The sequence below is a fragment of the Rhinoderma darwinii genome, chromosome 5 (genome assembly GCF_050947455.1).
Source record: "Rhinoderma darwinii isolate aRhiDar2 chromosome 5, aRhiDar2.hap1, whole genome shotgun sequence".
NCBI lineage: Eukaryota > Metazoa > Chordata > Amphibia > Anura > Rhinodermatidae > Rhinoderma > Rhinoderma darwinii.
The window spans coordinates 29,676,271-29,702,105 of record NC_134691.1 but is presented as its reverse complement, the minus strand read 5'-3'; the positions used below and the strand labels follow the sequence as shown (position 1 = coordinate 29,702,105).

Genomic DNA, 25,835 nt, shown 5'->3' with positions numbered 1-25,835 from the left:
GCCTTACAAACCTGTCACTAGATCAGAACAGTTGAAGTGTTTAACTGACCTGAATAGCGCTGTCTTCCTGATTCCAGCATTGTTTTTCTTTTTTCGCTGGACACCCCCCCATTCCAGAGATATGGACCACTGTCGTGTTTGTTCCCTATATGCTAATTTGCAGTAATTAGCCAATGGGGTGGAGCTAGCTTCCCTGCTTCTGATGCTGACCAATCAGCGCAAGGCAGCTTGAGGGTAGTTCACGCCCTGTTGGCTAACTGAAGAAAATTAGCATAGAGGGGGCGGAGCAGGAAAAGAAAAACAGCTGTAATCAAAGAGACCATGCTTTTCAGGTCAGTTAACCAGTTCAACTTATATTTCCTAGTAACAGGTCCTCTTTGAGTGTCAATATCAGGAATGGAAGTGGTTAGTTGTCAGAGAAGCAAGCGGTGTATTACAAGGCAGCATAATCTTGGCGCTATTAGGGCTGTTACGATTGACAAGCGCTGTAAAGGCAAGTCATCAAAAGAGCAATGACTTGTCAAACTACCGCTAATGGCACTATAAAAAGGCAAAATTCAGGGATATCTCTAGGTAAACAAGATGAGGTGCAATATTTTATTGAGTGTGACGAGGAAGGTGTGGCCAGGTTACTCATGGGTGAGGCTAAAGGCGGGTACCAGCCAATCACCAGTCAGTGCAATATTAAATACTGCTCTAAATGTGAATGGAGTACAAGGAATCATGTTAATCACGATCAGAGCAAGATAAATAAAGCAATGTGTAGATTACTAAATGTGAAGTTTTAAATGACTATTGAATGTGAACCTGGCCTGGTTAGGTATATATTACATAGATCATTTTTAAGAGAAGTTAAATATATAAATCTTCAGAGGGGAATGGAATACTTGGTCCTAAGGCAGTATGAGAAAATAATAATATTCATATTAGAAAAAAAATTCTACAGAAATAATTAGGAATTGGTAATTGCACGAAAAAGTAATTAGGCAAAGCAATAATCATATAAGAACATTAGGCATAAAAAAAACAATAAACTGAAGTAAACAGACAGGATTAGGCACTTGTAAAGATGCCGGGACTTACGCTGCACAGGGAAAACGCAAAACTTCCCATCTTGTCTAAAATGGGAAATGTGTAACTAAAGGAAAAAATCATTTCCCCGGGCGAATATTTGGGCCGGCTGCCAGCTCCTTAACCCCTTCCCGACATTTGACGTACATGTACGTCATGGAAAGCATTGACTTCCCGCAAAATGCCGTACATGTACGTCAAACGTTTGGCACCGGCTCAGAAGCTGAGTCGGTGCCATCATCGTCGGATCTCAGCTGTATCTTACAGCTGACATCCGACTGTAACGGCGGGGACCGAAATTAGCTTCGATCCCCGCCATTAACCCCTTAAGTGCAGCGCTCAAACGCGATCGCTGCACTTAAGGTGTTTGCAGCTCATCGGAGCCCCAGCAATGAAATTGCCGGGGTTCCGGTGGCTGCAATGGCAACCGGAGGCCTAATACTGGCCTCCCGGTCTGCCTAGCACCGAAGCCGGTCTAGATCCGCCCGGCGGCGGAGCCTGATCGGCTTCCGTAGCTGCCGGCAAGATGGCGCCGGGTCAGGAGCTGATCCGGCGTCATCAGCGGTGGAGGTCAGCTGTACTGTACAGCTGACATCCACCTGTAACGGCAGGAACCGGAGCTAGCTCCGATCCCTGCCATTAACCCCTTCGATGCAGCAATCGAAAGCGATTGCTGCATCGTAGCGGTTACAAGCAGATCGCCAGCCCTGACAGGCAATCGGGACTGGCGACTGCTGTTATGGCAACAGGAGACACAATGGTCTCCTGCTCTGCCATTACGGAAGCCGATTTAGGCCCCGCCGGGAGGCGAAGCCTAAACGGCTTGCTGTCAGTGAATGACTGACAGATCTAATACATTGCACTACATAGGTAGTGCAATGTATTAGAAAAAAAAAAATCTGACCGTTGGACCTTCAAGTCCCCTAGTGGGACTTGAGAAAAAGTGTAAAAAAAAGTATAAAAAAGTGTAAAAAAAAGTGAAAAAATAAAAGTTTGAAAACAATAAAAGTTTCAAGTAATCAAATAACACACAATCCCCCTTTTACTCTTATCAAGTCCTTTATTATTGAAAAATAATAATAAACCATATGTATTTGGTATCGCCACGACCGTAACGACCGGAGGTATCAAAATATTATATTATTTATTGCACGCGGTGAACAGCGTAAAAAAAAAACGTAAAAAACTTTACCAGAGTTTCTGTTTTTTGGTCACTTTGCCCTACAAATATTACAATAAAAAGTGATCAAAAAGTCGCACGTATCCAAAAATGGTACCTATAAAAACTATAGCTCGTCCCGCAAAAAACAAGCCCTCATACAACTCCGTCGACAAAAAAATTAAAACGTTATGGTTCTCACAACTTGGCGACAGAAAAAATACATTCTTTTTACAAAAGTAATTTTATTGTGCAAAAAGTTGTAAAACATAAAAAAGTGCTATAAATTAGGTATCGCCAGAATCGTACTGACCCGCAGAATAAAGTTAACATGTAATTTATAATGCATGGTGAACGCTGTATAAAAAAAAACAAAAAAAGCTGTGCCAGAATTGCGTTTTTTTGTTTACCTGGCATCCCAAAAAATAGGATAAAAGGTGATCAAAAAGTTGCACGTACCCCAAAATGGTAGCAATAATAACTACAGCTCGTCCCGCAACAAACCAGCCCTCATACCGCTACGTCTATGAAAAATAAAATTAGTTATGGCTCCAATAAGTCAGGAAATAAAAAAATATGCAGTTGTGCCCGAGGGGAACATTTCTTCTGTTTCAAGAGGCGATTTATCAAGGACCTAAAATTAGGGAACCAGGAAGGGGAGGGCCCAAACATATCCGCTGGAAGCGACGGTGCCCGTATTATACCAGGACAACACTTTCCCAGCAAAATTCCCCAAACTGCAAAGGCGCGGAGTGTGGACCAAAAGGGGGATAAGAAAAGACGCCATATATCAGTGCAACACTGGCCTGTGCGGAAAGGATTGCTTCACAGCGTAACACACATCTATGGATTATTTTTATTTTTTTATACCACCTGACTATGCCCCTTATATACTCCGCCCCGCTTACATGTACCCCCACATTATAAAACACCAGCAATACTCAAACAAATATAGTACCAAGCAAAATCCGCTCTCCAAAAGCCAAATGGTGCTCCCTCGGCCCTGAACCCTACAGCGTCCCCAAACAGCAGTTTCCTTCCACATATATGGCACCGTCATACCCGGGAGAACCCTTTTAACAATTTTTGGGGTGTGTGTCTCCAGCGTCATAAGCTGGGCATGACATATTTGCCACTGAATGGCATATCTAGGGAAAAATAATTTTTTTTAATTTGCACCATCCGCAGCGCATTCATTTATGGAAAAGACCTGTGGGGTGAAAATTCTCACTACACCCCTTAATAAATGCATTGAGGGGTGCAGTTCCATAGTGGGGGTCACTTATCAGGGGTTTCTTTTTATTATTTCACATCTGAGCCTCTGCAGTTGTGAACCAATACTTTGTAAATCGCCAAATTAGGCCTCCACTCCGCATGGTACTCTTCACTTCTGAGCCCTGTCATATGTCCAGACAAAAGATTAGGGCCACATGTAGGGTGTTTCTAAAACCGGGAAACACCGCATAATAATTAGAGAGCTGTCTTGTTATGGTGGCACAAGCCGGGCACCACATATTGGCATATCTATGGAAAAAAATCCCATTTTCACTCTGCAACATTGAGCGCACACTAATTTCTACAAAACACCTGCAGGGTTAAAATGCTTACTACACCCCTTGGTAAATGCATTGAGGGGTGTCGTTTCCAAAATGGGGTCACTTCTGGGGGGTTTCCACTGTTTTGGGCCCACAGGTGTCCAGAAACCAATCCAGCAACATCTGCACTCCAAATGGCGGTCCTTCCCATCTGAGCCCTGCGGTTTGCCCAAACAGCAGTTTATGACCACATATGGGGTATTGCCGTACTCGGGAGAAATTGCTTTACAAATGTTGGGTTCTTTTTTTCCTTTATTTGTTGAGAAAATGAAAAAATTTGCGCTAAAGCTACGTCTTATTGAAGAAAAAGGACTGTTTTTATTTTCACTGCCCAATTCTAATAAATTCTATGAAACATCTGTGGGGTCAAAATGCTCACTACACCCCTAGATGCATTCCTCAAGAGGTGTAGTTTCCTAAATGGAGTCCCTTTTTGGGCGTTTTCATTGTTTTGTCCCCTCAGGGGCTTTGCAAATGTGACATGGCCTCCGCAAACCATTCCTGCTAAATGTGATCTCAAAAAGTCAAATAGTGCTCTTTCCCTTCTAAGCCCTGCCGTGTGTCCAAACAGCCGTTTATTACCACATGTGGGGTATTGTTTTACTCGGGAGAAATTGCTTTACAAATTTTGTGGTGCTTTTTCTCCTTCAGTCCTTCTGGAAATGAGAAAAAATTAGCTAAACCTACATTTTCTTTGAAAAAATGTAGATTATTTTTTTCAGGGCCTACTTCCAATAATTTCTGCAAAAAAACTGTGGTGTCAAATCGCTCACTATACCCCTAGATAATTTCCTCAATGGGTGTTGTTTCCAAAATGGGGTCACTTGTGGGGGGTTTCACCTGTTTTATCCCCTCAGGGGCTTTGTAAATGTGACATGGCCTCCGCAAACCATTCCTGCTAAATTTGAGTTCCAAAAGCCAAATGGCGCTCTTTCCCTTCTCAGCCTCGCCGTGTGTCCAAACAGCCGTTTATTACCACATGTGGGGTATTGTTTTACTCGGGAGAAATTGCTTTACAAATTTTGCGGTGCTTTTTCTCCTTTAGTCCTTGTGGAAATGAGAAAAAAAATCGCTAAACCTACATTTTCTTTGAAGAAATGTTGATTTTAATTTTCACGGCCTACTTCCAATAATTTCTGTAAAAAACCTGTGCGGTCAAAATGCTCACTACACCCCTAGATAATTTCCTTGAGGTGTCTAGTTTCCCAGATGGGGTCACTTTTGGGGGATTTTGACTGTTTTGGCACCGCAAGAGCCCTTCAAACCTGACATGGTGCCTAAAATATATTCTAACAAAAATAAGGCCCCAAAATCCACTAGGTGCTCCTTTGCTTCTGAGGCCGGTGTTTCAGTCCAGTAGCACGCTACGGCCACATGTGGGATATTTCCTAAAACTGCAGAAACTGGGCAACAAATATTGAGTTGCATTTCTCTGGTAAAACCTTCTGTGTTATAAAAAAAATTGTATTAAAAATGTATTTCTGCAGAAAAATATGAAATTTGTAAATTTCACCTCTACTTTGCTTTAATTCCTGTGAAATGTGTAAAGGGTTAAGACATTTTCTAAATGCTGTTTTGAATACTTTGAGGGGTGAAGTTTTTAAAATGGGGTGACTTTTTTGGGGTTTCTAATATATAAGGCCCTCAAAACCACTTCACAACTGAACTGGCCCCTGTAAAAATAGCCTTTTGAAATTTTCTTGAAAATGTGAGAAATTGCTGCTAAAGTTCTAAGCCTTGTGAGGTCATAGAAAAATAAAAGGATGTTCAAAAAACGATGCCAATCTAAAGTAGACATATGGGTGATGTTAATTAGCAACAATTTTGTGTGGTATAACTGCCTGTCTTACAAGCAGATACATTTAAATTGAGAAAAATGCTAATTTTTGAAATTTTTCGCTAATTTTTGGTGTTTTTCACAATTAAATACTGAACATATCGAGCAAATTTTGCCAGTAACATAAAGTCCAATGTGTCACGAGAAAACAATCTCAGAATCGCTTGGATAGGTGAAAGCATTCCGGAGTTATTACCACATAAAGTGACACATGTCAGATTTGAAAAATGAGGCTCTGTCAGGAAGGTCAAAAGTGGCTAAAGAGGGAAGGGGTTAAAAACATTGTTAATTATGGAACAGTAGCCGCACAATATGAGAGTAGCTAGAGAGACATGAGAGCACAATTTAGGAATGGAGGGGTTAGAAATGATAATACCCCGAAACCTGGAGCTACTTCAATTATGGCAGATGGAGAATCATTAAAAAAAATACATAATTAAACCTTTTCTTTACTTGTATATGGCTGGGTTCACACGACCATGTTACGTCCGTAATGTACGGAACGTATTTCGGCCGGAAGACCCGGACCGAAAACACTGCAGGGGGCCGGGCATCCTAGCATCATAGTGATGTACGATGCTAGGAGTCCCTGCCTCGCTGCAGGACAACTGTCCCGTACTGTAATCCAAGTAGGAGGAGAAGCTAGCTACTTCCTGCCTTAATGATGTCACCATTAAACTACACGTCCCAGGATGGTCTTTCAGCTTATATACTGTACACAAAAAAATAATAATTTAATTCAAAACCATGTAACCTTACAGGGTGTAAAAATTAGGGGTAGTCTCTAGTCTGTCTGACACATGCCTGATGGACAAATAACCATTTGGTCAGTGATACAAGATCACGCTGTGCACGCTACATGAATAAATTCTTTTAAACCTGCCTTTACACCGTGAGAATTATGGGAGGGAATGGGAGGTTGTATGCCTGTGACTGACTGCCAGGAATGCCTGAGAGAAGGATGATAAGAGCAAAGAGGAAAAGGAACGGATCTTTAGGAGGCGCTGCTACATTATGAATAAATGATGAGACATGGAAAATGGTAGTCACATAAATAAATAACATACATCTAGTTAATAATAATAAAAGTAATATCAGTGGCAACGCGTTTCAACGCTGAACTAGCGTCTTCCTCAGGCCTGATATCAATGGTGACGGAAACGGAAGCTGTGGTTTCAGTTTGACTTTCCGTTGTGGGGTTCCCCGACGGAAACTCGAAACGGAAAGCCAAAGCTGATGTTTACAGGCCCTAACTCGGTCATAAGTTTTGAGACCTCAATACTGCTAACAGGTTCTCTTTAACTTCGACATTGGCCACTTTTGGAACATGTGGGCCTAAATGTATGGGTCAGCTTCAGAACTATTGGACTTTTTAGTGAGAGCAAATTGGGGGAAATTTAGTAAGCTAGCAGATTTACAATGTGTTTTAGGTACATTACTAGACAGTTTTGGGGAGGGGAGAATAAAAAAAGTTTAGAAAAATGGGTGTGGCTTAAATTAACCAAAGCGAGCCAAACTTGCATCAAAATTTTGACGAAAAGTAAGCCAACCAAAAGGTAGTGTAAGATGTGTAGCAAAATGCGTCAACCGTATCATACAGCGTGGACCACTGTGATAAATTAGTTGCATCTTCCACCAGCTTGGTCTGGTTTTAAGCTGTAATTAATAATAAATCTGCGCCATTTCAACCTTATTTTGCTAAAGAACTCACTTAAGAACAGATGGACAGATCACTTGACTAATATGACCCACAATGGGTATTTGTCTCTATAACACACGTCTCTATGGTAACAAAAATATCCTTTTTATAGGGTGGAAAGCTGCTCCATAAGTTGGAAAAATCAGTTGTTTGGAACTTATATCATGAAATGTCAGTGGGGTTAATCATTTCCTAAACAGGCAACACAAGTGCTATCAAAGGTGCAAATTTTATATCTAAAATATATATATACATTCTTATTTCTAGTCTTAAACCCCAGTCCGGCTCCACTCAGGTATTATTATCAGGCGTATTTCAGTACATAAAACGCTCATGTTTTGTGCCGACATAAGCCGCCAAACCGCTTCCCATTGATTTCAATGGGAAATACGATGTGCGAGTCATACGAGGTGTATTTTTATTCTGCTAAGAATTCAAGAAACCCGGAGCAAAAATACACTTCCTAAAGGGTAACTAAACTTTCATAAAACTTTTGATGGGTCATAGCGACACGTCAGAAGTCTTGATAAGTGGGGGTCCGAGCACGGAGACCCCCACCAATCCCTAAAATGAAGTGGCAGAAACTCACAGGTGAGCGCTGTGCCCCTTCGTTTTTGATAGGCTTTGCTCTGCTCGGAAAGCCGAGCCAGTGGTGTACGGGCTCAATAGAAAGTAAAGCTACGTAGCTGAGTAGAGCCAATCAAAACAGAAGGGGCATAGCGCTCAAATGACCTCTTTTGCCACTTTTTTTTAAGCGATCGGTGGAGGTCTCCGCACTCCACTGAACAAAACTTCTGACATGTCACCCTGTCAAAAGTTTTAGTAAATTTTAGTTCCACTTTAAAGCTTTTTACGAGCTGAATTTTCTCATTTGCTTCCAAAAATGCTCCGAAAATACGGCTCAAAACATGCTTCAAATAAACTTGAAAAGCAGGTAGTAGAACGTCTAGATATAAGAGGATGTTTTCAGCCTGGGCATATGCCGTGTGAACATAGTCTTACATCCAGCATGTTAAGGGTCAGATTCTCTCGGTTTTCTTTTTTCCAACAATTCCAATGGAGGAATTTCATCAATAAAAGACAGTTAATGCAGTGGCTAAAACCACCAGGAGAGAGAAATGCAGAGGCAGCCAAGGAATTAACACATCTACTTTTCTCATTAAAGTGAAGGTGTTAATGCATTGGCTCTAATATGTTCTTATTCCCAGGTCTGTCATGTTCCAGAGGAAGCAGAAGCCGGTAGGGATTAGCACTAAAGGTCAACAATCTGCAGCCTTCAAGTAGAGCAGATGAAAGGTGATTCAGCGCTACCGGAGAGAAGACGGGGACGTTAACGATGACCTCTCACCAGGATCGGAGGTGCGGTTTATGTCTTCGCACCTTGTGCGTTTAGTATCTTCTTTAATTTACATCTAATGCAAAAGAAAGAACTACGAAATATCTGGGTCACTACTGTTTAATATGTTTCATGTAATTGGGGAAAAAAAATGATGAGCTGAATAGAAAAAAATAATTTATCTGCCATCTTGAAAGAGAAGTTGGCTGACACAATGACATTGGGCAGGTTGAGAAACAATGATTTGGGTTACTGAAAATCTGACATCATCCTAAAACAAACTCCCATTGATTTGAATGATCCGTTGAGTAGCATGTGGTTTCCTTTACCCAAAACCGTAGTGCTGAGGAGCTTTACAGTGAACGGAAAAGTTTTATTATCGTGTCGTTTTTATGCCCAAAAAACGGTGATTTATTTATTAATATTTCATTAAAAGTGTAAGCTCCTTTTTTTTTTTTTTTTTAATACAGAGCTCTTAATCCCCTGCATAGATATACCTATAGAAGATAACATGGTGGCCACCTACAGCTGCCACTAGAGGGAGCATGAGAGCGTAGTTCTTTTGCTCCCTCTAGTGGTTACTGCAGGCAGTCAGCATGTTATCTTCCACATTAATGTCTACACAGAAGATTTGGAGCTCTGTATCCGAAAAATAAAACTGCAACCACTATAAGGATATATAAAGAAATTCATCAGCACAGAATTTTGAATCTATTTAGATTGAATGAATTATTAAGCAGGGGCTATTTACTCATTAGAAACGTTTCTCATTTCCAGTCCTCAAGTACCCCCCAAAAGGTAATACATTTGAGTATATCCTAGTACAGATTACACTTGTGGCAATTTGTGACACACTAACAAGGATCATATGACCAATACGAAGGGGATTCTGGAAACATGGCCTTTAGGCCGGGTTCCCATGGGTCGCATACACTGCGTAGTTTTACGCAGAGTATCCGACCTAGAACCAGCAGCACATTCCGTCGTTTTTTGGGAAGAATTTCCGCTATGGAATGCAGAGCTAGGAAAAAAACCAGCTTCAGATTAACCCCGGCCCGTAACTATGGTGACACATCCCCCTGACGTCCCGAAGCCCGGCCTCCAGGGATGACATTTCATCCCATGTGACCGCTGCAGCCTGGGATTGGCTGCAGCAGTCACATGGGATGAAACGTCATCCCCGGAGGCCGGGCTGGACGCGAGAGTAGAGAGATATGTGTAAGTATGAGATTTTTTTTATCCGACTTGTGATTTTTGCGGCGCAAAATTCGCAACACTTGACTATTTGTTATGGGTTTTTCCGCAACAGAAAAGCAACAAAAACGCAGCAATTCGCACCACAGCTCAATATATGAACGTTTTCGCTGCGTCTTTTCTGCAGTGCGGGCATGAGATTCTCTAACTCTCATACACTTTGCTGCTACTGTAAATTCTGCGGATTGAGGCGTACTTGAGAACTGGGGTGCTCTAGAACTACCATTTCATTCTGGAAGTGAGTGGTGGTCTGAGACTTCATCCAGTGGTGGTCTGAGATTTAATCAATTAATGTAAACTTGTAACATGCATAGATGACATATCAGAAAATCACTTCTTCGTTAAAATCTACCTGAAAGTTGAGCAACCTAGCAAATACTTTGCTTTACGGTTTTTCTATACATTTTTTTGTTATTGCAGACTGCTTTTAAAATTCAGTTGGTTGCCCTTGGAAACAGACAACAGTTTCTCTCTGATTCTGTCAGATATGTGACCTAACAGCTAAGCTCTTATGTGCTCTCTGGTAACCAGTATAAATCGGTATTTATCTTTAGGCATGAATGGAGGCAAAAACAACTCAATCAGTATTACATAGGGAGTTTAACCACAAATTCTTATTAAAAAAGTGGTGTTCTCCTTTAGTGTTTCTATGGCTTCGTTTTAGCAATCGGTGACCCCCACCTTTTAAAACTTCTGACATGTCACTATGACATGTTAATTTTAAAAAAAAAGTTTAGTTAGATATAAGAAAAAAGTTGTTTAAGCGAGCTCTGCCTTATTTTAGGTTTTTACCTCAAGTTTTACCAACAAATGAATGACATCACTTTATAATGGATGACATCACTTTCTTCAAGAACCCAGGTAACTTGTAAAGGGACTGGTGACCACCATCACGATTGATCTTGCTCTTACCTGTAATAACAATCTCTCGTCCCCAATAACTGCAGCTTGGTTCCAATCAATCACTTCAGAGAATGGTAACTCCCACCCGTTACTCAGCATCACTGGAACACATGCAGCCTGTGGAGCAAGTCATTGACAGCATTATGCAATGTGGCACCTATCCGATCACAAGTGGGGAAAAAAGGCAAGCACATAGAGGACCTTAAAGAGGTCCGGTCATCTCTCCTGACAGGCCTGTTTTAGTGGATACTTGTATTCCCCATAAAATAACAATTCTGGAACATCTTTTCTTAGAACTCTGTGTTGTATCATTCCTCTATTATTCCTCCTGGAAATGTATGAATAAATTGACAACTGGGCGTTACCATTCCCCTATTCAGAAGGGCGTGTCCCTACAGAGTCTGAGACTGTGAGCACTGATTGGGCAGTGTCCCAGTGTAGGGACACCCCTTACTGGTAACACCCATTTGTCAATTTATTCATACATTTGTAGGAATATTAAAAGGAGGTACAGCAAAACGTAGAGTTCTAAAAAGATTCTTTAAAATAGTTATTTCCTGGGGAATACAAGTATTTACTAAAACATACATGTCAGGAGAGGGGACAGTTCCTCTTTAACTGTACCTTCTTCATATAGCGTTTGATTACGTGCAAGAAAAAGAAATGTGGGGTACTCCACCATAAGCCGCATATACGGAGCATGACTTCTAGGAAAAAATAGCTCTGTACATATGACACCTAACAGAGCATTGTACATCAGCACACAGAGTCCCTGCTGTTCCATAGTACGAAGAAATATGGGACTCCGTCTGCTGCCGTACTGCCTCTTACATTTCCTTAAATACATCTCCCATGTGTTGTAACCATTGTCAAAAAATAAATAAAATTGGCAAATAAGAAAATTAGCTGATCACAAGGGGTCCTGCTGCTGGGACCCCCAGCTACAAGCTGTAATCTGCAAGAGAAGCTGTCACCACAGGGAAAATAAAATATTACACAGCGTCCATTAAAACCAATGGATTGACCCTTTAATGCACTGGCGTGCCGAGTCCTCCTTGCAGCTGCCCTCCAAATTCTGCTAATTGAAGTTGCGATTAAGGGAATGGGTTTTCTAAACCCCACACAACCCCTTTGATGTTCTTCCTATTACGCTCTGTGCGGTCTTTTTCTCTTTTCCACAATGCCCCACTTCCCTTTAATAGCGATCCTACAAGTTCCTATGTAGGCAGATGGAAGTAGGAGGGAATGATATAACAAAGCAGTTTCCTCCACCCCCCTGCTGGTAGTCCAAGGACTTGCATCTATGGCCACCATAATTACTATTCTAAATAAGTCAACCATACTGTGGAAGAGCATTGGAAAAATATATATATATTTTAATGTGACTTAATTTTAATACTTAATTATGAGAGGACGGTCTACTATATGTGGTAATCAAGTATGCTATATATATATATATATATATATATATATATATAGCATACTTGATAACCACATATACTAGACCGTCATCTCATAATCAAGCGATTGGCGTTTCCCTTTAGCCGATTCAGGACCAGGCACCGTTTAGCCATTTTTAGACCGTAACAATTAAACAGCTATAACGTTTTTATTTGTTGGGCTAGCAATGTGATTTTTGTATATTATGTTTTTCCGTAATCAGTGCAGGTTTTTTCTTAGAACTTTTAGACAATTTTTGCTTTGTTAGCATTTTTGGGCTTCTAGTTAAAAAAAAACCAAAAAACAGTAAAAAAATATGCTTTTTTACTTGTTAGCTCATTTTTACTGGTAATACTATGGTTACTCTAAAATAATGTTTTTATTTGTGATCGTTATTGTCTACCGTAAATTTTGATTATATTACAATGTCTATTTTAGGGTAATTGGGTCAGAGCTAGTGTTAAGACAATGATATTTTTTTTTTGGGGTGGAAGGGATTTTTTTCTACGTTATTATGGCCTGTCCCTTATTTTATTTGTTTTACACTGCAATTAGCGCTGCACATGAAAAATTAGCACCGTTATAGTGGCTATTGTCATTGTTAGGGATGTGGTGGGTCTAGATAGACCCGGAAGCCTCCTACTACCGGCATTATGTGATCAGTCACATGACCATCGGGACCAATTAAGACAATAGCGGTGAAAACCGACTGTCTTCTCTCCAGGGTCCCTGGCAGTCTCTGACTGTCAGGCACCTGATATTCAGCTGTCCAATCACTAAGAGGTCCTTAACCAGTTAATTAAAATGTGGGATGCGCCTTACTAGGGACTTATCCCTATTAACAAGGAAGATGAGATGATCCAGATAGGACAAACATAGAAGATTAAGGGGCAATTCCAGTAATATTGTCGGACTAGAAATTACTTACCTGAAGAGCCTCTAGAAATCTGAAGGATCCAAGCCTGCGGCCACGGGGGACGAGACAGAAAGTGGCATTGTGCAGCATTTCTCGATAATCATACCTAAAAGAGAAAAATATAAAGTTATTTTGTGCACATAAGAAACAAATATTAAAAAAACACTTTATATAGAGATTACAGAAACGGGTGACGGGGTGGATCATAATATATTATTAGTAAAATGGCTGGATTTTAGACATTAAAAACCATCTTTTGTCAGCTTCTATAATAACGGCACCTGTATTGTCATTGCTTTTACACATTTTTAATATTATAACCTGTAAATGAACAAGCAGGCAAAAATTGTAACCAAAACTTTTTTGGTCTACCAATCTCTAAGGTAAGGCTCAGTTCATGTCACTTTAGAGCCCTACTGGCGTATGAACCAAGAAACTTATCCATAGGCTCCTATTCATCCGGTTAATACCAAAACTGTGTCCTCTTGGTATACGCCAGGTATAATTTTTATGACGTAAAACTCCAAACGACAAGCACGAATGAGGTGAACAGAACCGAATTGTTCAAAAATAATATATTCTTCAGATGCCAACACTGCATGTGGCCATGGCTGCCTTATAACTGGATCCACATGAGATGAGATATAGTATATAGACCATATAGTTTATGACGTAAAGTCCACGCCATTACACACAAATTACAGTGTTGTCACTGCCCCACCCCTTTACTGAATTTCAAACAAGAAATTTAATTGCTACAAAAAGTCTCAGGAAATCTTTTTGAAGCCTCAAGTGCCACTAATGCTGTCATTCAGAGGGTGAGGGAGCCAATATGCCGTATTCCTATCCTAAACCACCCGCAAAACTAAGACAGGTGCTCGCTGACAATAAAAAGACAACGATAAAATTCTAGAATTCCAATAGACTAATTGAATCGCAGCCTCCAGGCATCACATTTTTGTTTCGTTAGCCACACATTTTTTACAGCAAACGCAGCCTATTTTTACATACATAGGTGTCAGACAATCTTCCACCCAATGACTAGGAAAAGACACAATTTGTAAAAGGATCATTTGCTTAAACAAGCATGCACAGTTAATTTGCAGGGAGGGAAAAAAAAAATACCAAAAATGCTACACAACTAAAAATACAAAAACTGCAATCACCAGGCTCTCGGGGCTTTCTTAACCGGTGTGTGAACTTCCAACGTCCAGGTCTCGAATAATGAGCACGACTCCTAACAGATGTCCGATCTTATTGGACTTGTCATGAAAACGTATCTGCATATTCACCAACGCTGAATACATCTCCCATGCTAATAAGTATCTGAAACTTCAATTTACTGCCAAAGCCATGCTTGTCTACAATCGGCAGAAAGATAATGAGATGTGTGACGGCTGAAAGGTACAATTAACGATGGTGAGGAGCTCTAATTGTCAGAAACCAATAATACCGACACACGTGGTTCACAGAAACTATACATGTGCTATGTAGACAGAATCCGTCAGTAATCCATCAATCTCAAGATTAAAATTCTCTTATGGGAAGTTTGGAGGTTAAATTTCTATTGCAGCTCGGAGAGTAACGAATTGTCTAAAAAACACATTTCTTATGGGAGTTCTTTTGGGTTACTGTATTGAGTCAGTCGCCCTGGCGGCTATGTGTACAGTTTTTGCCCGTATTGAGGACTATTGATCATCTGTGCTGTTTATGGCACAGATTTCAGACTTGAATGATCATGTCATTGGATAGAGATGTTCATATTTGGAGGAGATAGGAGGGATGGACACACATTGATCCCGAAGAGCATTGAATCTCCATGGGCATGACCATATATCCGTGAGACATCTCTACGTGTCTGGTAGCCCTTAGGACCTAAGGAAGTCTCAAGCTTTGGTAGGTATCTGGAATGTGAAATTAAAGAGGCTCTGTCACCAGATTATAAGTGCCCCGTCTTCTACATAATGTGATCGGCGCTGTAATGTAGATAACAGTGGTTTTTATTTTGAAAAACTATAATTTTTGAGCAAGTTATGAACAATTTTAGATATATGCTAATTCGTTTCTTAAGACAACTGGGCGTTTTTTAACTTTTTACCACCTGGGCGTTGTAAAGAGAAGTGTATGACGCTGACCAATCAGCGTCAAACACTTCTCGTCATTAATTTTTAGCTGTACTCGCAGCACAGCGTGATCATGCTGTGCGGTCACTTACTCCCACATTAACTTTACCGAAGTTTCTTGAGCGTGAATAGACATCGCCTCCAGCCAGAATGCGATGTCTATTCACACTCCCGACACTTCAGTAACGTTTCTGTGGGACTTACTCACAGCACAGCGTGATCTCGCTGTGAATGATCCTAATGTCAAATCTCAAGGTCTGGTTCATGTCACTTAAAATGTTCAAGGCTCGTCCAAGCTGGTTGAATTTTGAGGCATCTGGATGAGAACACAACCTCTACCTACTGGAAGGCCAACATGTTAACCTAAGCCGGTGAAGTGCAAAGATGGTTACCATTAAAGGGGTTATCCCATGAATCATTTTCATACCAGAAGTCCTGAAATTATTTATATAGCAGTTTTAAAGTAAAGTAATTTGCAGTGTTTCTAACATAATTTTTTTTACCAGTTTTTTTCCTTCCCTGTGACTCCCTTGGTGCTGCTTCTAATTCATTCTGCTGTGGGAGGGGCTCTAAGATGAATCCGTCTCCTTTCACCTCTGGCAGATGACAATATAGTCCCTTCTTACTTTCCAATCCAGTTTCTCAGCTTGTTAGGGTTGTTAAAGTGTCTTCTCAGCGATAATGTCATCTTACTGAATAGACTGCTCCTTCCCTGACAAGCAGGGCATAAAGCTATTTTTATTGGCTGTTCTGCAGTTAACAGAGGATCACTGCGCAGAAACCTGTGTGGAGAGTGACTGAGTATGCTCAACCACTAGCACTCAGGTCATTGTTAGTGCACATTGCTATCCACTTTGAACACCAGGCTGTGCTATACTAAGTAAATGTAATTTTTCACTCCATAATTTTTATTTTTTTAATGAGTTCGAATATAAAATGTGTTTGTAATTTGGTGCTTTATTTAAATAAAAACAATATTTTTCATGGGATAACCCCTTTAACAAGTACATAAAATATCAAATGCCCAAAAAGGAACTCAAATGCGTGAGGAGGAAGAAAGAAAATATTCCTAGGTGTCCATATGTTCAGCACAGATATTTTTCCTTTATGGGACCAACCAAAAGTAAAGTTTAACAGAAGTATATGATATTCAGTTAAGGCCCTATTCACATAATATTTTTCTCGCCTACGTATATACGCTTGGAAAATCTCCTGACTAATACATTAAGAGTAGGCGGTAACAGTGCCATCTGTTACCCATGGACTGTTATGGTATCCATTAAACAAATACATCATGAACACTCATGACCCATTTCACGACTTATCCATTCAACGGATATCATTACAGCTAATTGGTGGCATATAGAACTGTTAATGATGTTTAGCGCTTTCGTCACCCATAGACTATTATGGTATCCGTTTAACGTATACGTCATGAAAAGCTCATGATGTATATGTTAAAACGGATGCCTATGACGTATGCCTTACAGTGACAGAAGTCCCCCATAAGCTCCAAAGTTTAAAAAAAAAATGCATTCTGTTGTATGGAATAGTGCAGTCGTCATGCTATTCCATACAAAAAATAAAAAATATACCAAATATATACCAGCCAGACGGGACACTCTTTTGGCTAATGAAGCCCTATGAGCACGTTTAGCGTGAACATCGGGAGCTTTCTTGGCATACATACTAATATGAGGGAAAAACTTGATTTGAATGGAGCCATAACCCATTTCCTCTCTAAAACTCCATTATAACCAGGTTAATAGACAATCCATACATCATCTAAATAATATATCTGCCAGGGCCGCTAATCTGAAAATGGTGTTTTTGCATTTCATTCCGGAATTCATAAAATCAATAAGGCTAAAAGAGAATCACTGAAAGCCCAAGTCTGTCCTGAAAATCCTCCAAGCCTGATCTTTATTTTATTTCCTACCATATTTCAGAGGTAGCTCAGCATGTAAAAAACATGACTGTCTCCTTTACAGATAACATTAACAAATACCAAAACCTATAAATACTAATAAACCAGTCAAAGGTTTTAGGACGTCTACATCAGATTAATGGAACAGAACATGTTTAATGCAGAAGTGTCCAACATAAACCAGTTTATATCTACAGCACGTATGACACAAAACAACTCAAACAGAAAAAAGCATAAAAAATTAATACAAGTAACAAATTGCGCTTTTTCCTAGGAATCTGCATGTAAAAAGATTCACCTTCAGCCATAACGGCCTTTAGCATATGTGCGTGGTGCATGTAGCATTAACCCTTCTGGCGGTTGAGCATTTGCCCGTCTGCTTTCCCCCAAAAAACATCCAGCTGAAAACGTCTCTCCTGTAATTTCTACATGGCTGTGTCGACCTTGTCAATCAATGTAAGGATTAAGCGGCTGCTTGAGACTCTGTTCTTGACGTTATCCTCGGTAACAGAGGCCGTCTGCAGAGACCCTGCAGTGTCTAATCAGCCACCGCATGCATTCCTCCGAGCGCCAGTCACTGCACTTAAGAGATGGGAACCTAACCAACGCACCATGGGTGTCATTGCTTGTACTATACTAGACTTAACCCACAAGTCATCTCCTCTATGTCCTAGTATTAGTCATCGGTCATTGCCTTTGCTTATTAAAGTTTTAAAAAGAATCTCAAGAGTCTGATCCAGAATAGATAACGTACATCAAGACAACAGTACAAGGTGACATACGTCTACAGGAGATTAACGGTAACCGCTTAGCCGAAAAAATGTACGTTAACTTTTAGGTACTGCAAGGAACTTGGGGTTCTGCTCTTAGGCCCCACGCACACGACCGTGGAATTCATCGGTAATTACGACCCAGTCACTTGTATTGCCCACGGACACCTTTCCGTTTCTTTGCAGGAAGGTGACCGGCCCGTAGAAAGCCTCCACAAAAGACATTACATGTCCTATTTTTTGCTTTTATGGACCGTGCTCCCAAACTTTAAAATGGGAACACGGGCCACAAATGAGGGTGGCTGTCCGCGCCCGGTCATGCCCGTAACTATGGACCAGAATTACGGACACGGTCGTGTGCATGGGCCCTTAGTTGGTGATATGTACCACCAAATAAAAGTTCCGTACTTACCTTGCTAAAGATGTTCTACGAGTTTGCAAAGTCTAGGTCTCCCATGATGAGCACAAAACCAAAGACGAACTTTTATAATGTAAAAAATTTTTGTTTTGGAAATGCTTAAACGTTATTAATGGTGGGGCCCCACCAATGCCATATCTAACTATTTAAAACCCCTTGAAAAATCAATACTGGCACTGATCCGATCTCAACATTTGGGGGGTCCCAGAATTCAGACCCAACCAGCAATCCCCTTTAACACCAATAAAAATAAAAAAACAACAAAATCTATTAACCCAAAATTTTTTTTTAGTTAAATATGCTGCCGTTTTGCAGGTTTAGCCTCATCAATTTTTTATACCTTGCAAACGATTTGGAATGATAATTTAGATTAAAGAAATGTTACTAAAATATACGTAAATCAGAAAAATTAGATTAAAATATATCCTCAATCATAGGTAGTGATTACTTCAGTCTTGGTTTTCAAGCCAACCTGGTTTGTAAGCACGAACGAAAAGTCATGTATTAAAATAGAAGCGATACATATGCCTTGAAAACGACCTTGTTATCCTTAATGAACAGCAATCAGAACAGACTGCGGACGTGAGAACTAAGAGTTCTGATTGGAACAGTGACCATCGCTGCCGACATATCAGATGAGACCCACAGGGTGCAAAATGTAAGACGCTCGTAGAAGGAATTATATTTGGATCATGGAGTGTGCTAGATCATAACCTCAATATATTAAATTCTGCATCTGAAATGACTAAATGCACCCAGGTGCAGGGGCAAGGGGTCTGCCAAAGATTTTCAGTAAATCCTGATGCAAGAATAGAAGGCGTACGAGTGCTGTAACCACGCTCATTAGAAATAATAGATCGCCCATGCTGGCCCGAGACGGAGAATATTTCCATATTTCTTACTGCTGAAATAACCACAAAACAAGACCTTTTCCTTTCCAGAATTTCATTGGGAACACAAGTAAATGATCTTATAGTAGGATTATTTTCTGGGCCGTATTAAATATGTTATAGCGAATACAGAAAAGTTATGCAGACCTAAATAAAAAGCAACAAGACCTTGAATTGCCCTCTTGTGTAGTTGGCAGGCAATACAGTTCCCACAGGGATTGTCACACAGCTTAGCCAAAGCCCTGAATGGCAACTCCACTTTGGTGGCCAATTCTCCAGGCAACCCTCCTCCGGGGGGCCAAAACGCCCCGGGGCAACCGTCCTACGGGGGCCAAAACGCCCCAGGGGCAACACTCCTCCGGGGGCCAAAACGCCCCGGGGCAACCACTCCTCCGGGGGCCAAAACGCCCCGGGGCAACCACTCCTCCGGGGGCCAAAACGCCCCGGGGCAACCACTCCTCCGGAGGCCAAAACGCCCCGGGGCAACCACTCCTCCGGGGGCCAAAACGCCCCGGTGCAACCACTCCTCCGGGGGCCAAAACGCCCCGGGGCAACCACTCCTCCGGGGGCCAAAACGCCCCGGGGCAACCACTCCTCCGGGGGCCAAAACGCCCCGGGGTAACCACTCCTCCGGGGGCCAAAACATCCCCGGGGCAACCACTCCTCCGGGGGCCAAAACGCCCCGGGGCAACCACTCCTCCGGGGGCCAAAACGCCACGGGGCAACCACTCCTCCGGGGGCCAAAACGCCCCGGGGCAACCACTCCTCCGGGGGCCAAAACGCCCCGGGGCAACCACTCCTCCGGGGGCCAAAACGCCCCGGGGCAACCACTCCTCCGGGGGCCAAAACGCCCCGGGGCAACACTCCTCCGGGGGCCAACGCCCCTGGGCAACACTCCTCCGGGGGCCAACACCCCGGGGCAACTCTCCTTAAGGATCTTATAGGGTCAATACCCAGACAACCTCTTCACCAGGACAATACCTTTTAAAGGCCACATTCCCAGATAACACTTTAAAGGGCATAAACCATAAGTAGATCGGGTAATGCGTTCAGTGCTGGTAGATCATCTCTTCCTTGATGCGCAGAGAAGGCAACCCTTTTTTTGTGAAACCTTAAGAATAATTTATTTTATTTCATCATAATAATAAAAAAATTAAATAAAAAAAAAGTCACCTCCTAAATACCAATCATGTAGAACCTTGTTGATCTAAAGCATTTGTCTGCAGTTTAATTAAACAGATGTTTAATATTCCATGCCGCAATGTGGTACCATAAATATCAGTCACCACGGTCAACTTTATCACAGATGCGCAGGAAGCCATTCCTCTTACCGTGTTATTCTAAGAACACAAAAACAAAAAGTTTTGTAAGTGACAAAATATCATTCCAAATACAATTTTTCTCCCTGCTCAAAGGGCTAATTGATTTCACAGGTGTTTAATTATCATTTTCCTGGAGATAATACCTCACGGCCCCATAAAAAAATGGATGTAATTTTCCGGCAAAGACCGAGCTAAAGCTAGATAATTATTCCATAAATCAAACATACTGCCTCCTTTCTGCGGAAATTTTAATGCTTGTCTATAATGGTATTTGCAGACCTTGAAGTAAGCCGAAAGAATTAAAGGTTGCTTAAGGGAAGCGAGTGGAAGATTCCATTGCTTCCTGCTTTAGAAAACTTGAGTTTCGGCTCGAATATAGAGTCTATAGTGAGAGAGGTCACCGACTAAAGGACTTGTGCCTTCTATGCAAAGTATAAAAATAAAAAGAGCTGGTTCTTCAATAATTCTTCTATCTCCATGCTTAAAATGCAAATTGAAGTTCTGAAAACTTAAGAAAAAAAATCACTTGGCAAAGTGATGAAATGTATTCAGGCTTAGAATATTAAGAGGGATTAGAATTATCTCCAAAAAATACATCACAGGGCCATTTTTAGGTTTCCAGCTAAACTGAATATATCAAGCTTTCATTTCTGCAAGTCATCTTACAAATGGAGGAGTGGTATACCCAAGAGGTCATGACACTTATAGGAATAATATAGGTATCCATTTTGGTTTAGGGCCTCTGGTTCTATTCATAAGTCCGTAAATTAGAGAAGGACATGAGCTGCGTCTATCTAGCACTGGAGGACGAGAGGACAATAACTTTCTGATGTCCAACACGTTGTATGGTCTCCATTAAACCAGTTGATCAGATTCTGGGGGAAGAGCCAAAATACGAGAAATAATTTTTACAAAACGGACAATCCATGACATGAAATTCCACCAATGGTCTATATGGGACGTTACAGGATGACAATGATTTCACCAGTATAGACTGGACAATGCAAATACAGTAAGAGTACACTAGCCGTGCTGGATTTACATTGGATAGTGCCCTGTGCATTACCTTCGGTTGGGGTCCCAAACGTCATATGGTGTACTGCCATACAGTGTACAAGTAACTATACCATATAGTGCCTATATGTCGGCACCGTGCCCAAATAAAAGGGTCATACGATAGTCAAACAACACTTCCATGTAGTTGTCTAAATAACAGTGCTACACAGCGCCACCGCAACCACAGTACAAGGCAAAAAATATATACTGCCCAAGTAAAATACCAACATACAGTGACCATATAACAACTCCATAAAGTAATCTAATAGCAGTGCTGTACAATGTCTAAATAATACTCCCATACATACATACAGATTTTTGGTGGTCACAAGCCTGGGGTGCCAGGCAATCAGTGGTGCCTCTCACAACAGGGGCAGCTGAAGTGTTCTGTGCAACCACACAGGCTGCACACATCTAAGGGCAACAGTCAACCGTGCAGACTTCTATAACCTAGACCGTTCAGGTGGTCATATACAGCTTTACTTCCTGGGCCCCTCCACCCCAACAAACACATCCACTCTTACCTCGGCCGAATGTGTTCCTAAAGGGGAGAGGGTAATAAGCCGCTGTCATACACCTTTGGTGGCATCTTGTCTCCCGTGCAAACATGGGATCGGGCTTGTTGAAAAACAACATTTTCCCTTGACATCTGCCGTCAGGGTAGAGTTGGGACACCCCCGTACACATTAGATGGTCGTCCGGTGTTGGCGGGTTCAGCTGACATTCACCTAATGTGTATGCCCATCTTTAGTTCACGTAGGATCGCTCAGACTGCATACAGTTGTATCAGCTCTGAATAGGACTACGTCTGTTCAGGCGTCAGCACAAGGGGGGATATTTATCAAAACCAAATCAAATTGCTCCTTTCATATCCTGTAATATGAGATCTGGAATCTGATTGGTTACCATGTGCAACTCCTTTAGGGTGTGTTCACATCAGCGTTAGTTTATGCTGAGGGGTTAACCCTTCAGCGGAAAGGAAAATGGAAACCTCCGCTTTCGTTTCCCTTACCACTGAACTCAATGGTGACAGAAACCTAGCTAATGGTTTCCGTCCGTCACCGTTGTGCCAAAGTTCCGTCGTTTTGATTTAACGGAACCCTGTCACAACGGTGACAGACGGAAAGCATTAGCTAGGTTTCCGTCACCATTGAGTTCAATGGTGAGGGAAACGGAAGCTGAGGTTTCTATTTGCCTTTCCGTTGAGGGGTTAACCCGACGGAACCCCTCAACAGAAGGGCAACGGTGATGTGAACAGGCCCTTACTCTTCCTTTGCCAGTTTTGACAAATCTCCTCCAAAGTACATCAAAAAGTTGCAAAACGTATCATACAATGCTAAAGCTTTAGTTGGTATATATAGACGGTGCAGTACCACGTGTGAATTGGTGCAGATTTACAGCTAGCCCACAAAGCTCATTAAAATACACAAAACCACAGCAATTCGCGGTAAAACCAAATGATTTTTGTCTGAAAATGTCCTAAGGCAATGTTCACAAAGGATAAATTGAGAAAAAAAGAGTCCTAAAGCTATATGTAAAGTACAAAAAAAAAATTTTATTACATATAATTTACATATCGAACAATTAATAAAAAACATGGCGAGGTTTCTAAAAAAGAAGAAGTTGCATGTGGGTCACTCAAAAGTAGTATATAACCATGGGGACATGAGCATAATTGGATATAAATAGCACAGAAGCATACAAATATGCAGTATGATAGTGACTAGTGAATAATTACAAAAAAAGCTGCTATCTATTAACTTTGAATCTCACATTACTGTGACTGTATCATTCCAAAAAAGAGGGGGATCCAATAAAGGAAACCCCTTACTCAAATACACATCCTACAATTTAAACAGCATCAGTTAATGCTCTGGAGGAAAAACATCAAATCTTGGTATTAAATGAATTTACCGTACAGAGATCCCCGAGAGCAAGAGAGAGTACCATCTGGTCCAAGTATAACTGCGATATGTATGCAAGATACGCAGAGTATGCAAGGCTATTCATCTGGAATCACCAGATAGAGCCAGGAAGAGTCCACTCACCCATAGTTGGAAAGGTAAAGATCGTGATCCACGTGCAGAAAAGATAGCCACAGCGTATCTGCCCTGTGCACTGCAGTAAATTCCAGACGCAAAACCGCACCAAATTGTGTGCAGTTTTTCAGCCGGAATGTCTGCTGCGGAAAACTGCACCTAAAAAAAAGTTTTATACTTGTGTAGTCATGGCGACGAGTCCCTCCGCCATCCTGCAGCCAGTCCTCCTGGGGTGACGTTTGGCTGCAGCAGTCCCAAAGGATAAAACTTCATCCCAGGAGGTCGGCCTGGACAAAGAAACTCAGAATTTTGGGTAAGTATAAGTTTTTATTCGGAGTTGTGCTTTCTGCAGCAGAATTGCTGCTTTTCCGCAGAAAAAAAACCCCAACATCTGCTATTTGTTGTGGGTTTTTCCTCTCCATTGAATTCAATAGGGAAAACCCACAACAAATAAGCAGTTCTTACGCAAATACAATTGACATGCTGCGGATTAAAAACGCACCGCAGGTGAATTTGAGCGCCATTTCCGCAGCATGTGGAGATTTGTTCAAATCTCATCCACTCTGCTGCTACTGTATTATGATGCGGATTTTCTGCAACTAAATCCATTGCGGAAAATCCGCAATATTTACGCTACGTGTGTATTGACCCTTATGTAAAACCAGAAAACCCCGTTAATCTCTCACCATTAAACATGATGGGAAAATCAATGTTGGTCTATAGGCTGCAAAACACTTATTGCACCAAATGCTTCACTTGGAAGTAACAGATAAGCGTAAAAAAATATAAATTCTTCTTATTAAGCAAAGACACGGTCTCTTCACGGCTCTGCATTGTACTCTTAGATGTGCTAAGTCTCCAAGCAAACCAATCCATTATTTATCAAGCTTTACCCAGGCAGAACAGCAGAGATTTCAATCATTTATTAAGCAAAGGGTCAGATTTGTCATCCTCAAACCAGATCTCTTTGACAAATCCCATTCCTTGACAGACAGAGCAGAAACACAAGCATTCTGTTTTATGTCCCACAAACGTCTGGGGTATAATATATATTATTCCAGGCAGCACACAAGACAATGGTGACCGCGCACTGCGAACGCTAATGCCACCTGAACCACGAAATATAAATAAATATGCAGTACTGCTGAATCTACTTACAAGAGGGAGGTTCTTAGCACACATTTTGATCAAATTGTGTAAGTCCACCTGCCACGACAGGGCACCCTCTATAAGGTGGGTCCCTAATCCTGCTCATACACCCAGAACTGGGACTAAGCCTACATATATCTGGGCATGGTAGGAACCAGCACCAAATGAATTAAAATCACCCAGGGCAAAATGGGAGGAGTACAAGATAAAAAAAAATGGAGGCAGTCACTAACCCCACATATTATTCTAGGCAGCTATATTGAAGGGCCATGGCGGCCAAGGCTAGGCCCTCTAATACAATCCTTATCTACTCATAATGACTATTCCATGGATTTACGCCATGATGAATCAATCTGTAGTCTTCACTTTGAATATAGGTTCAGGAGTAAAAATGGCTGTATGTGTGACAGATTTAGATGGCTATAATAAATATGGTCTTAATTCTACAGCATAAGTAGATCGCATCATATATGAGAAGTGGATAAAATATACTTTCGGAAAAAAACCCTTTGTAACAGGTCATCAAAAAAAAATTGCAGTTCCACAAATGACCACTAGAGGTGTGACGAGAGCATGTAAACTTAGTATGCGGAACGTAGCAGAGTCTCATTAAGAGCAGGCACAGCTTCCACCAGCGTACCCCCTTGAGCATGATTATAGGAGGAATCATTCACTTCTCACCATTCATATCAATCGCTGCCACTTCATGCTAGGCTACGGCTAGGGCTCATGCTATTTTTGCCTGCACAGCTCTTCTACCCAGTGGGGTTTTCCTGACCGCAGAGCCAATTCGGAAACTTATTTATTGCACGCTCAAAAAGCATTGATAATTGATCATGAAGTAATGAGGTTTAACATAGTCAGAAACTTATCAGCTGCTCAAGTTTCAAACTGTACAGGATCCGATAAACTACATAAAAATATGATGCGA

General features: G+C 41.3%; 1 protein-coding gene across 1 annotated transcript in view; it reads right to left on the bottom strand.

The window, feature by feature from the left end:
• The window catches only part of EXT1 (exostosin glycosyltransferase 1), a 246,570-nt gene that overhangs the window by 30,346 nt on the left and 190,389 nt on the right, over positions 1–25,835 (bottom strand). Inside the window, exons 2-3 of the mRNA XM_075825800.1 lie at positions 13,223–13,316; positions 10,864–10,971 (exon numbers count right to left, since the gene is read on the bottom strand). Coding sequence (XP_075681915.1) covers positions 10,864–10,971; positions 13,223–13,316 — 202 coding nt within the window. The remainder of the gene's footprint in view (positions 1–10,863; positions 10,972–13,222; positions 13,317–25,835) is intronic.